Source organism: Nuphar pumila, chromosome 7 (genome assembly GCF_984573655.1).
Source record: "Nuphar pumila chromosome 7, dmNupPumi1.hap1.1, whole genome shotgun sequence".
Taxonomy (NCBI): domain Eukaryota; kingdom Viridiplantae; phylum Streptophyta; class Magnoliopsida; order Nymphaeales; family Nymphaeaceae; genus Nuphar; species Nuphar pumila.
The window spans coordinates 100830408-100846019 of record NC_143255.1 but is presented as its reverse complement, the minus strand read 5'-3'; the positions used below and the strand labels follow the sequence as shown (position 1 = coordinate 100846019).

The 15612-nt window shown below is 40.4% G+C and overlaps 1 protein-coding gene across 1 annotated transcript; it reads right to left on the bottom strand.

The window, feature by feature from the left end:
* Window positions 1-11982: 11982 nt before the first annotated feature.
* LOC149832650 (uncharacterized) lies at window positions 11983-13285 on the bottom strand. Its single transcript, XM_090012536.1, has one exon. It carries the CDS (start codon window positions 13283-13285, stop codon window positions 12377-12379), a length of 909 nt encoding a protein of 302 aa, XP_089868662.1. The 3' UTR covers window positions 11983-12376.
* Window positions 13286-15612: the final 2327 nt, after the last annotated feature.

Genomic DNA, 15612 nt, shown 5'->3' with positions numbered 1-15612 from the left:
TTTTTCATCCAACTTTAACATAAATTATTAAAAAAAAGAAACTAAATAAATCAGGAAAAACAAAAACACAGAATTCACCCATCAGCATCTCAGCATAACAATCTTGGTCTACTAGCCGTTAGATGCAACTCACTGTGCACCAACACCGTTTGATCTAGATCCTTTTTTTTCATGAGAGCTTGAAGTATTTGGTGATAAATAAGAAAGCCCGATTAGAAGGGTCTGATTAATATATGAAGCCGGGTATGGTTTGTGAAATTTCATACCTGACCCAGGCCCCACCTGAGTTCCAATTAAGATCCACAAATTTTTAATGTAAAAATGATAAAAAATGTTTTTTACTGGATCTGGTTCATATAATCCTTACCCGGGTTTAGACTTGAAGCCATCATCTCAAATCAGGTTTGGATCTGGTTCGAACCAAACACGACCCGTTGACACCCCTACTCATCTCCCATTTTTATCTCCACTCTCATCTCCTCTCCAACAGTGCTCCCAAACATAGCCTAAATAAAACATGTTAAATAAAACATATCCAAATCAAGCATTTTCGATGAAAAAAAAAAGTAATTGGAGCTTTAAAAAATTTACACAAAAAATGGATTATTGATTTTTCAAATTTTATAAAAACCCACCCATGTGTCAAAGCCTAATGTTCCAAGAGTCAATCCCTATAAAATCAAGTACAGAGAACACATTCATATGATCAGAATTTAAAAATAAAACAAGGAAAGCCCAAAAACATCCATGATCCAAGTATCCATTCTTAGTAAATCAACCATAATGAACACATCCATGGGTTGGAATTGAAGAAAAAAACACCCAGAAAAGCTGAAAATCCCACTTAACACATTTCATTTAACTTGTTTGTATATATATGGTTAATGTTTGCTACCCTTGTGAGTAAGGAACCTCCTAGCAAAATACTGTAATAATTTTAATTTTTTGATATATTTTACACATTTAACCCTCTAAATGTGTCTAGGCTTCACGTTATGCCAACATGTATATAAGATTTTACAAAGGTTGAAAACACTGGCTTAAAATGTACCAAACTTTCAACTCCTATAAAATCATGACATTGAAAAAATATGATCCATGACTAGATTCCTACTATTTTGACCATGTTGAACATATCTACTAAGTTAGATTTGGTCAAAAACATCCTACTATAAGTTCCAACTATTATATATATATATATATATATATATATATATATATAGAGAGAGAGAGAGAGAGAGAGAGAGAGAGAGAGAGCAATGTTGTCAGTATCGGAAACCTGTATTTGGCCAACAATTCAGGTGAATAGGCCAATACCGATTCTCAAGTGAATCATTCTGAATTGATCAAAAAACAATAAAAAAATATTATGTGTCAATCAAAACGTGACATGTGTTAAAGCTATTAAAATATTAATAAAAATTAATTTTAAGATATTATATATTTATTAAAAAATAGTTGATTCAGGTCAGTATCATATCGATTTCTGGCGATATGCACCGATACAGACAACATTGGAGGAAAGTATATTTCTTAACGAATTTTGTGTGCTTCAACAAAACATATTTCCATGTATCCTTTGCTTCATCTAGACACGTAATCTCATGTGGCCTTTCCTCACATGCAAACAAATATGAAAAAATGGAACAATGGGATTTGAAATAATATTTAGCTGAATTTACTTACATCTCGTGTGATTCCGAAACACATATTCTACCTTTGGATTTGGGATCATATGACGCCCAATCAAGTGATTTCAAATCTAAAATGTGTACCATTGTTCATTTACTAAAACATTGCATTTTAGATCAAATCAATTTGACCACATTTTTTTATCATTTTTATTATCAAATTTTGTTGTGACATGAGCACTTGATTTATGGTAAGTGTTTGCTTAATTTGAACTTACAAATGCATTTTACACTTATTTCTTTAGAAGAAAACATCGCATTTAGAATTATTTTTTAAAAGAGCAAAAAATGTGAAAACGTCAAAGCAAACAACACCAAAGTATTCTGCTAAAACTTGCCAAACGTCGTAATCAACTTTATGCAATAATATAAAATCATATCAACGTTTTTTCAGCATATCTCTTATGTCAGGTTATCATTTTCTTTAGTGTCATATGCTTACAAACATATATATATATATATATATATATATATATATATGAAAATGTGTAGGTGGATGATCACGTTAGAACATGACCAGAAGGTTAGAACATGACCAGAAGGAACTCGGACGCTCTGCCCGAGGTTCTGCCAAATAACACCTTTAATTGCGACAAAAGTCACTGCCAAAGGTTCCATACCTTTAGCGGCAACTTTTATCGCCACTAAAGGTCCCCGCTGAGACTTTTAGTGGCGATAAAAGTCGCCGCTCCATGTGATCATGCACCTACGCACTACTCTCACTCGCTATATATATATATATATACATGCATGTACCAATGGGCTCTACTTGTTTGGTACCTTGTGTTGGGACTTGCGGGTTCAAAACTGATGTAGAGCAGGACTGGGCCCAGTTTACACAGAGTGACCTGAGTGGGTCCATGGGTTTGGACTCCCATAGGATGAACGATCAGACCCAAACAATGGATCGGATCGCGAGTTTGGTGCCCCAGCGCAAGGACGTGGTGCCCTGCGCACCTATTCAAGGCGAGCTCAGACTGGAAGCAACACTGCACAATATCAACGCCCCGATCCACCACCAGCCACAGGTACAACGACAATGAGTTGTCTCGGGTCCAAGGACTGGACCCGAGTCCCAGATCCAGCCAGGCATTATTAATACCCTGCCTAGGGTTTCGTGAAGGACATAGAACATTGAAATTACAGCAACAGTTCTTTTTTTTCTTTCGGCAGTTTCTTTTCTTTTGACATTCGTTTATTCCATTGGTTTGCGTTGTTTGTTTTTACACCCTGTTAGTTCTTCTTTCCAATTGTTTTCATCGACTGTTTAATTGAGGCTCCATTGAAATAAAGAAAACCAGACAACACCACGTTTTGGGTGGCTGTTTTTCCACTTGTCATTGCACGTTGCACAGTCGGGAGGATAATGCCAACCATTTCAGCCGACCTCCCTTCATTGCATCAAAGTGGTATCAGAGCCCAGGCATCCTCCTTCGGCAGCGGGATGGCTCAAGAGGTGAGACACGATCCTATCAGAGGAAAAGAGTGGGAGGGAACCACCGTTGAAGATTCGGTGTTGCGGGTGCTTGATGCAGTAACTCAGATTCAGGAAAATCTCCAGTGCATCAGCAAAGAGGTCGCGGGTTTGTCGAGATACGTGGACGGGATTGACGAACGGCTCAAGGCCATCGAGTCATTCAGGAAAGCACGTGCGACCTCCATGCAGAAAACAAGAGCAAAAGTGGGTGACAGTACGAAAAATCAAATAGTTGTCGCTACAATCGAATCCTCGTGGTCGCACCACCACCTCAAACTTGGTACTTCCCCTCTCGACAGACTCGAGTACGGCTACAAACCAGCCCCTTAGTGCCTACCAGGCCAAGTACGGAGCTCTGGCTGTGCCTCCCAGCATTAGCTGGGGTGCGCAGGCCTGGCCTCGTGACCCAACACTTGTGTCGCAACCTGGGTTTGGCTCGCCAGGTCCCAGCGTGATGTTGGGCCTGGCTGCTGGCCCAACCACGTCCGCCCGAGCAGGGACCGACCTGATCCACTGTCCTGGGCCTGCGCGTGGGGGCGCTGTCGCGGGCCCTCCGCGTGTAGAGGGTGGCGGTACCCTGTGAGTGGGTCCGAACCTGAGCTTGTGATATCAAGGCCCCGACCCGGGTCCTAGGGACCATCCTTTGGGTCCCAGGGAGCGGGTCCAGGCCTAGAGCTCATGTACCCGACCTACCCAGTTGGGTCTGGTTCGCGGGTCGCCCAAACCAAATCCAACCTATTCATTTTGATCCCCAATTCAGATCCCCAGCTGACCCAAGCCCATATCAGACCCGGACGGAGCTCGAGTTTCAATTTGAGCCGGGTCAAAACCAGACCCATAATCATATGGATCGTGGATCGAGTTCAAACTAAGCCTTTTATCCACATAACTCGATCCCCGATCCAGCCTACCCAAATCTAGGTCCGACGAGTAATTTAGGAATCAACCCAATATTATACCAACCATACCTAATTCTCGAATCAAAACCAACCCATTAACCCGTCCCCGATTCAGAACCCCATTCCAAACCTGATCCATTGCCCCTACCCCAATCCAACCCATAACCCAAACCCATATTACCCCGTTTCTACCCACCTAGAGCCCGAGACTTGGCAAACCCATCCACCTTACTTTGGACCTCCTGTCATCCTGATGCCACAACATTGACCACAGATGGCTCCCACCCATGGGCAAACTAGACCGAGGTAGATTTAGCAGGGACCGACGCGACCTGAGCATCAACCACACATCGTCGGAGTACATCAGCACCAGCAGCCAGGCAAGCAGAATCACACTGATGAAGCAGTGTGGGATGATGATACTTTTTGGAACAAGTACCCCACATGCATGGTGGAGGCCCGTCAGCAGAGAGCACCAGAGCGCCCCTCCACGTACGCGGTGAAGCGGGAGCTTTCAGAGTTCGCAGGTCGGTTCGATGCGGAGCAGTTCTTCGTCTGGTCTTATGTCGTCCAGTTCTTCTTCGACTACCACGGTGTTGCTGAGCACCCTCGTGTCTCCCTAGCCTCTACTCGATTGAGAGGCCTAGCGCAGACATGGTAGGTTGAGTTGCAGAGGTCGAGGGAGCGACAGAGACTATAGCAACGCATACTAACTTAGGATGATATGCAGCGGTTGATGCAGTCTAAGTTCGTGCCGTCAGATCACGCTGAAAGGGCCTACAAGGAATACCTGACCCTACGTCAAGGCACCAATATTGTGGCAGAGTACACTGTTGAGTTCCATCGTCTTTCCCTATGAGTGCAGATTGAGGAGATCGCCCACCAGTAGGTCACGAGGTATATTTCTGGTCTCCGTCCTATTATTTCTAACGACTTCAGTTGTATCACAGTCGAGTCAGATCAGGCAAGTAGTTATGACATGATTGTGGAGAAAAAATTGAAAAAGAGGCAGAAACATAGGACATTCCGTAGTGATCACCCCAGTCAACCCAAGTTGAGTTTCTCAACCAGAGGAGCGAGCTCCCTTGGGAAAGAAGACTCAAAGTCCACCCCTAGAGTCGACCCTAGCAAGCCCGATCAGTCTGGACCCACGTACCACACCAGATCCAAAGGTAAGCCCAGTGAGTCTACCATTCGTTGTTTTAGGTGTCAAGAGTTAGGTCATGTTGCGTCCAAATGCCCCATTGTGGGCAAAAACACCCATATCGCAGAGGGCATTGTTGAGTCAGCGTCCGATAGTGAGAGCGAGGGTGAGTCACTTGTTGAGGGAGATGACGAGATGAAAGTCATAAAGTTCGATGGCAGCATCAAAAATTTGTTAACCATCCGTCACGTTTTGACCACATCTCGAGAGTCGGCCCCGACAAAATGGTTGCAAAATAATATTTTTAGAACCCGGTGCAATTGTGAGGGGTGCACGTGTGGTGTTATCATTGATACCGGGGCGTGCGAGAATATGGTGTCCGAGAGTGTCGTGTCCACCTTGAACCTAAAAACAGGAAAACTATTACAACCTTATAAGATGGCATGGTTCAAGAAAGGGAATGAGGTATCTATCACCCTGCGTTGTCTAGTTCGGTTCTTCATGGGAGAGCATTACCACGATGAAGTGTGGTGTGATGTGGCCCCTATGAGTTCGTGTCACATCATTTTGGGATGTCCCTGGCAGTTTGACCGTAAGACCATCCATGATGGCCGTAGAAACACATACACATTTATCTTTAAGGGTCATAAGATAGTTCTTCTTCCCACCAAGGAGACAAGGTTTCCCCGACTCACAGGTCTATTTTACCGGTCTTACCTCCTTGAACTACCTGAAGATTGGCACGTTCCGCCTATCTTCCATGTGTCTGATCTATATGCTTACTGTGGAGACAACAAGTCGTCAGAGCTGACTTCTTCCCAACCAGGAGAGAATGATGCAGAGCAGGACCAGACCCAGTTTACATAGAGTAACCCGAGCGGGTCCATGGGTCTGGACTCTCATGGGATGAACGATCAGACCCAAACAATGGATCTGATCGCGAGTCTGGTGCCCTGCGTACCTATTCAAGGCGAGCTTAGGCTGGAAGCAACACTGCACAATGTCAATGCCCCGATCCACCAGCAGCCATGGGTACAACGACAACGAGTTGTCTCTGGTCCAAGGACTGGACCCGAGACCCAGATCGATCCAGGCATTATTAATACCCTGCCTAGGGTTTCGTGAAGGACAAAGAACATTGAAATCGCAACAACAGTTCTTTTTTTTTCTTTCGGCAATTTCTTTTCTTTTGACATTCGTTTATTCCATTGGCTTGCGTTGTTTGTTTTTACGCCCTGTTAGTTCTTCTTTCCAATTGTTTTCATCGATTGTTTAATTGAGGCTCCATTGAAATAAAGAAAACCTGACAGCACCACGTTTTGGGTGGCTATCTTTCCACTTGTTATTGCTCTAGAAGATAGTGCCAACCATTTCAGCAAACCAGATGGTCGCAACCTCCCTCCCTCCAATGCATCAAAAACTCAATGGTATAGTTGTATAACTGGTAGGAGTCTACACACACACACACACATATATATATATATATATATATACACACACACACACACGCACATGAGTGTGCATGTGCGTGCGTGCACGCATCCTTAGGCCCATTTTGTATCCTATCTCACTCCCAGTATGCCTCTTCTAGGACATTGGGTTTATCAAGATCTACATGCAAGTAACTAAAAAAAAAAGGGCTCAAAATCCATAGGTAATCTAACAAAATTGGGCTTGAGGCTTTTAGGCTCTGTTTGGAAACCTTGATGGGAGGTATGTTGGGAGCAGAGCTCAACGCCACATTTCAACATCATTTCCAAGACTATGTTTTTGGCAACTCCGTGATCAACACCACATTTTGGCAAAACCATATTTTATCAATACATGAAAGTGGTGTTTCCATCCTAATACAAAGCTCCCAAGCAGACAATTAAAACTCCAAGCGGTTGCTCTTGTTCACTTTGATTTTCAAATTCATCTTAATTAATGGCAAATCCATCTGCACATAATGCTTAGGTAAAAAAAACTCAGGAACTTGGTTAAATTTGATAACAAAAGTATCACAAGATCTACAATGATCTTCTCATGAAAAAACATGATCCATTAAATATAGTTCTTTAACCTACAAAAAAACCCAAATCACTCTTCATGAGCTATTACTCTAAATCACTCTTAGGGTGCATTTTGCATCACAAGTGTTAGAAAAATGGTTATGTGAAGGTCTTCTGCAGAAGAAAGGTTGCAGACAGTTGGCTTAGAGGCACACTATGAAGCACTCTCTTAAAAGTGACAGTCGCCCCCACAGGTATAGATTCAGATGTAGCAGGGTACGATGCGACTCCACTTATGGGATACAACCAAGCCTGCGCTTGACTCATGGTATGTCGACTTCCTTCTACACTAGGCAAGACGGTAGCAGCCTCAAAATGAAAGAAGAAGAAGAACAGAGAGAGTGAAAGGGAATAAGAAAGCAAAACCACCCGGTGTCTGAGACCAAACACGTCTAGAATACTAGTAGGCTTGAAGAGTCGCATTAGGCACCCCAAAAACGGGATAGAAAAGACCTTTAATTGAACAGTCAAAGTACCCAACCATTGAAAACCAAATGGCACACCCGTTTGGAAATAAAAGACATTTAATAATTTAAAATACCTTTTTTATAAGTTCAAAACCATAAAAATAATAATAACCTATGATCAACTACGCAATATAATTCTAAACCCTGCAGTCCAACTCTACGCAATATAATTCTAAACCCTTGGAGCTTTTAAAAAACGATCAATATAGGACTAAACCTTTTTCAATGTAGTAGAGTTTCCCTCAAAAAATAATTTTCCAAAAACTTAAAAAACAAAAGAAGGTTAAAAAAGAGATGATTCAAAAGCTATAATTTTGAACCAAATAACAACAATAAGGAGACTCTGCAGGCTGTCTGATTTGGGGTGATCTTATTTTGGTGGCATGAAACTATATGAAAGTTGCCTTAGTGATCGATACCGATTTGAGCCTCAAGAGAAAGTGAACAGTGGCTTTAACTGAAAATCTCCATTGAGAGGATGTACTTTATGATAATACACAGATGGCCTTGAGTTCTTACACCATTTTTGCTTATTTTTGTCAATTGCAAATTTGCTTTTAGAGGCCAAATAGATAAAATTCTTTGAGTTGATCGTGTGGACACTTTTTGTTTTGCATAAGATAGGCGTTTTCAAACTAGCATGCCAACTCCTCTAATTGAAGATGTGCTTGAATGCCATTAATGGAGGTTTGCAGAGGTATGCCAGGGAAGAAAGAAGGTTTCTACTGGGGTTTCTTAGGAATGATGGGATTAGGTTTTTTAAAGAGAGGATCCCCTCTGTGCATGAAACTCTTTTTCTTTAGATGAGTAACCACATGCACAAAAGTAACAACTCACAAGATGTTACCTTTGTGCATGTGTTTGCTCTGGAAAAAACAATACAGAGGTTGCTTGCTTCATACTTTAATATGCATAACCAATTTGATTCTATTTTGTCTATTACTTTTGGAAAAAAAAAATCAGACCATACATTTGGAATGATATATTCAGAAATTGCATATACTAAAAATAGGACGTGTGCTTGAATATTGTCTATGCTCAGAACAACTTGCACACATTCGAAACTTTTGAGTCCAAGCATTTTCAACAATCACCACTATTTTGTTATTTTGGCTGCAACTTTTTCTTCCAATATTTATAATATGATTCATGAAATGAGTTGTAACTCCTTACATGCATTCTAGTAACACCTTACTGAGTGATTTGAACTTCAAAATAAGGAGACATCTTCAGTCATGTACAAGCGGTCACCTGTACACAATTTGGCATTTTTGGCTATAACTTTATATCCTAATGTTTAGATTGAATTCATAATAGGCATCAGACTATTGACATCTCAAGCTTTTGGGTAACACCTTACATGACACATTTGCACCCCAAACTAGTAAATTTAGCAATACCTCAAGATGTTTAGGGTTTTAAACTTCACACTTCTTTTCAAACTTTTTGTACTTCTGTTCATTTCTGCATGCAAATCCTGGCATACATTATTGATCAAACATAAATATACACATCAGAATCAGATTGCCCATTAACAAGGCTAAGAGGTTTAATCTCAGGGCATTGCATTTAAGAAAATTAGCAAGAATTAAAACAAGCTTAAGAGTAATCAGCTTAGCGACTTACGTCATGAAGTTGCACCTTATTGCATAAGAAAAACCTGTTTGTGAACCGTGCACTAAAAAAATTCAACTTAAAGTTTTTCAATGAAATTATTTATTGAAGGCGGTACATATTATCTATAAAGGGCCATTCAATGCCAATATATGTTCACGAATAAAAATTAACATTTTAATATTGAGACCAAGAGTTTAAGATATGAACCCCACAAACCTTAGATATTCTAGATTCAATCTCTTTGAAATTTAGATGGATATTGAATCTGAGGAAATAGCAAAAGGAACAAAGAAGCACAAACAAACCATAGAAACCAACGGGCAGATGCTATTATCAAAGTCAAGGATGACAAAAAGGGAGCACAATTGAAAAGCGACATAGATATTGGAAGCAGAAGCAAAAGGTATTGATTTTTTAAATATATGAGAAGCAAGAATCGGGAAGAGACTTGGAAGAGCTCGAGAAATGAATAAAAAACTCTTCATAATCCAAAAGTAAAGGGCTATAATTATAATTCTATGTAATATACCTTCTCAAATCCATATATATATACATATATATATATATATATATATATATATATATATATATATATATATATATATATATATATATATATATATATATATATAGAGAGAGAGAGAGAGAGAGAGAGAGAGAGAGAGAGAGAGAGAGAGAGAGAGAGAGAGAGAGAGGAGTAGCTGCCTATGGCAGCCTACCGTGAGCAAAGGGGGTTTCCGAGTTGTTTTTCCCAAATCTGACCATGCAGATGCATTCGGCATGGTCGATTTGCTAGGAAACGATACTTGAATCACGTTTTTCGATAAAAAAACATAATTTTGTAAGCCTTGAATATTTATGATATTTATAAAAATTTTACACTGTCGATTTTCAAACCTTATAAAAACCTACCTGCGCATCAGAATCAAATGCTGCAAGACTCCATTCATATAAAATCAAATACATAGAACACCTGTACACTTAGATTCCAGAAAAACACGGAAAAGAACTCTCCAAAAGCCCCATAGGAAGCAGTAGGCATGGATCGGTGCAGTCAGTTATTCTCTACTATATATGTGTGTCTACTTTCATGACTTGGCTTCCAAGGATATGCATGAACCTCTGGTAACCATGTGTTCATAAGCATGGATTAACATGAGAAAGTTTCACCAAATAAACATAAAAAAGAAATATCAATGACAGGGATTTGAAATATTAATGATCAGTTATTCACAATTTGAGGATAATCATGGCCTGGAGATTCCAATAAATAACATGTACATGCAAAAGACATTCACATAAATAGCACACTATGAAAGAACAACTAAATGACATTCCTTAAACATAATCCGATCATTCCAATAAACAAAATGGCAATGGGTACAAAATATAACTTTCCCTTCTACAAATTATTTGGTCTTCCCAAAAGTCAGCAAAACAATACCTTCGATCCAAAGAGATTGATTCTCCACCAAATTGGAACGTCCATAGAGTAAATAACCCTCCTGCAAGGACATAATTTTCAGGAAGGCCCACAGATGACAGACCTTTTTTATTTTCCTCTTTTTTTTTTTGATAAGTGAACTGGGGGATAATCCCCATGGAATTCGAACCTGAGAACTCTAGGTTATGATAATGTGACTTGACTTGGTATAAAAAACATCACACAAATAAACAATCAGCATCAACCATCCAACTCTAATAAAATTACAGTTGATGAAATTAGGAAATGGTTCAACTACATACTCGCTCATACTGAAAACTAGAATGCTTTTGGCATCCAGGCAAATCAATTCAACGCTGTGCTGCCAAGAAGAACATTCAAATGACTGAAGAAAAATAGCTCTATTGCTACATACTGCCATTACACATTGGAGCTTCTGCATCCACCCTCCAGCTAATTCCAATTAAAAGCAAGTGAAAGGAAATAAACCCCATGACTGATATGTAGAGACACTTGGTATGCCAAAACGGCTCCAACTACTCAATGGGTTCCAAGAAGCAAATGTAGCGATTGCAGGATGTTCATAGTAGAAAAGCAATGAAGACTAAAGCCTGAGTAGCATGACACAGTAAAGGAATCACAATTCTACATATAAGTCATTGAAGCAAAGATGATCTGCATGCCCCTTACGAAGGTGCATGGACAGATTTTATAGTGGTCATAACCAGGAGGGAAAAAAAGCTAATGGCGCTTCTTTGCATCTGCAGCTAATTACATGCAGAAGAGACTAAAGAACATATCAGTCTCTGGCAAACAAATCTCTCACTCTCTTTTCTCTTTCATGATATGGAGTTCAGCTGACAGACACACAATATGTGTGTGTGTTAATAGATTAACGTTTAGTCTCCACATTACCACTCCATACCCTTTTCTCCGCTCCTTCCTCTCTTTTTTGTATCCTAGAGACAGTAACAAAGATTACTAGTTTTGAAGCAGCTTGATACATATTTTCATGTGCTTTGTTTATAGGGCTTGACAATGATTTATTTGTCTTGAAATTTAGACAGCATTCCAATACATCTAGCGTTTGTTGCATTTGAATTACAGCTAACACATGTTAGCATTATATCACACATTCTGTTAACCGTACTTTCTTTATTTGGTTAACTGTTGAGAAATGGCTACTTTCAAATGGTCATCTAAATTCCCCTACAGAGGAAATGTTTTCAAAGTGATAGATACTTTAACATAAACAAGATGCCCATCTCAAGCCCAACTTCACCTTGCAGGAATGAAACACAAGAAAATCTAGCAACCAAGATGCACACTTACATACATATATGTAAGATGTTATGGCAATTATCATCAAAAGACCCGATGCCAATATATATTCTGGATGACACAAACAAGTTCATTGATCTTTATCGGTCAATAAAATAATGGTAGCGTATAAAGAATAAACAATAATCCAGCACGAGGATAAACAAGTAACAACCACTCACTACGCATATTCTGTGAGCACCAAATCAGAAGGCAATGGATGATGGGGATGATAAGTAGCAAATCATCCTCCGAGAATACACAGTCTACTCGTTCTTCCAAGCATACAAGATGAGTGAGAAGCCTAAAGACGCCTGCGACTGCCTCTCCCTGAGTATGTGCCATGGCAACACCGAAGAAGGATCAGAGAAGTTCAGGCTAGACCCCAACTTCTCCGCAGAAAGAGCGGTCCGGAACATGAACACTGCACTCCCCATCGTCTGCCCAAACAGCCAATTATGCACATCCCAGAAGACCTCAACAGGGAGCCCATCAACCAATATGGTCTGGTTCCCCCGGAACTTCCATGCCAGCCTCTTCACCTGCATAACCATCCTCTTATCGATCCGGATCGACAGGCACGGCTCTTCAAGCCCAGCCGTCTCGCATTCTATGGAGACATCATGAACCCCTCCATTGTTGCAGAACTGCGCCCTGGTGCAGTAGACGCTCTTGCCGAAGACGTGCTCCCTCTTCGCGACAAACACCGAGCTTGAATCAGGCGAGCTCGCGTTCGCCTTCTTGCACACCTCCTTGTGCAAATCGCCGAAAAGGAGCACCATCTCGCAGTTGACGACCAGGGCGAGGTAGTAGCCATCCAGAGGCTCGGGGCCAGACACAAATCTCGCAGAAGACAGGTCCCAAAAGACGTCTATCTTGTCGCCCCCATGGATGTCGAGCGTCCTGCAACCTTTCCACTTGGAGAAGATCCACGGCTTGAATTCCACTTCGCAGATGATGGTATTATCTATACCCACGCTCATAGCCTGGCCCATCATGTTCTTGCTCCATGTAACCGTGATCAAGATAAGGCGGCCACGGACCATGCTCTGGTACAAACATGTTACCAAATTCTGCGCCGTCTGCCTCCCGCTAGACGAAGAGGACGACGAAGACGACGAGAAATCGGCAATCTGAACACCACTCTCCCCAAAACAAGAAGTTAAATCCCTCATTCTGCGTCCCACCTTATCGATCCCGCACCAATTCCGAATTATAGGAATGTTTGTTATGGTAACGATGGTGATGCTGATGATTGTGGTTTTGGTTGGAAGGAGAACACAAACTGTATAACAGCAGCAGCAGCAATTCAAGTTGCAAACGATAAAGGATGGAAACTCTACTTCAGATTTTTCTCTTTCTTCTGCAAATGGGTACCTTGCTTCTTGATTTCTCTCCAACTAACGACATGAAAGTACCAGCACAATCACATCGCATCGCATAATTGAGGGTCTCCCCTTATTCCCTGCAGTATACCCACAAGGTGTTTCGCTTTTCGTTAGCAAGATTTTAACAACTAGGTGGGGGGAGAAGGACAAGCCTCTGCAGAAAGGGGGACAGAGAGGAAGGAAGAAGAAAGCAATGCGTGTGAGGATGGTGGTGGTGGTGATGGCGTCAGCTTCTGTGAGCGTAGGTTTCTTGGGGAGTTCAAATTTCACTCGCTCAACCGAAAACCACCGAACCAAAATCCACAGGAAAGAGAGAAGAAAGAGACGGGTGGATCAGAAAAGCATGGGGACAATCTCTGGGAGAAGAAGGGGAGTGTAGAAAGGTCGGCAGTGGGGGCTCATACTTATCAACAACTCTAACTGAACGAAAATATCGAATTAAGGGCCGGGTGATGGGCGTTCTCAAAAGATATATTAAGGACTCGTTTGGAAACTAGGCGTCTGAGGTAATCGGAGTGAAAAATGTGGAATACTCATTGCGAAAATGAAACTAGGATGGTATTTGACACCTCCATTTCCACATTTGAGTTTCTACTTAGATGAGGTGGTAGTTGCCAAATACTACACCAGTTTCCACACTCATGACTGCTCGAACAACCTTTCCAATGCTCTTTCAGTTTTTAATTTCAACTTCTCAACCGCATTCCAAACATCTGCACTAGTGAAACTGAACAATTTCACTTATTCCAAACAACCATGTACTTGGGGATATATAGATGAATTTCAAGAGAGCTAGCTGCCATTGCTTCCCCACATGTAAAATGTGGGGGTGGTGGTCTCCACATGCATGCCATGCCTTCCATAGCACCAAATATTAACCTCTTTTAAAATTTCTTCTCTTTTTTTTTTTCATGCAAATATAGGTACTAATGAAAGGGGTAACTGAAACATGTTGTATGAACCAAGGATTTCATAGTTTTTTTTACTTTTTTTCAAATTTTTTTTTACCATTCAGATGTGATCTGGATGTTTGGTTTTCATAGAAACAGACTCTTGGATCATCCAATTAGAATGTTCTTTTAAAGGTTGAAAATCAATGGCTTAGAATTTTCATAAATATTAAGCATAAAAAATCACATTTCTTGATCTGATTACAATGATCCAACATTCTATTTTTAGCAAATGGACCACGCCGAATGCATATGCGTGGTTAGATTTGCAAAAAAACCTATGAAAATCTCGTTTTATACCAGCATACATATTTGGTTGGTAAACATATTTCAGTTTCTCCTAACGAAGGTATGCAACTATTGAGTGAAATCACCTTATTTTCACATATATATTAGTTCTTATAGATAAAAAACCTACATGTTTGTTCGAAAGAGAACCATTTTTGAAGTATATAATTATGACATATAAATAAGTTTTTAAGAGTTTAGGAACCAACAGTTCACAACCAACCAAAGCAAAAGCACAATCCAAAGTTTTTTTGATCCTTAGCAAACAAACCATGTTGAATCCATTTCTACCGTTGGATCGAGTTGAATACAGCTTGCACCTATGATTTCCACATCAATAGCTTCATTTCTTCATCATCAGTACCAAATATTTATCCCTTTTATTTTCTTGTAGAATTAAAAAACAAGATATTGACTCTTTAGTAGATAGGACTTGGTCTTGGGTTTTTTTCAATCAAACCCCATGAGCTTCATTCATTCATGTTTTGTCTGGTCAAAAACGTCTCTTGGATCATCTGATTATATTGGGTAAGCAGATTTTTAAGAGCCTAAACGGTCAATGGCCCATAATGTTCTGATAATTTATATTACGTTTTTTAAGTCAAAACTACTAATTAAATTCAAAGTACAGTTCTTAATCAACACGTCATGTCAAAAGTATTAACGTGGTCAGATTGATTAAATAGAGACGGGATCAGGTCAGAGCGTGCTTGGACGGTATTCGGTAGACCACCTCTAGATGCGGTTGATCTCAAGATGAACGGCATCCAAATTCTGTATGAATATGATGCTCATCACTTTGGTGGGCTTCGTTCTTTTCTCTCTTTTTTTCTTTTAATGTCATTCATATTTAGGACTAATGGCATCGGAACGTTT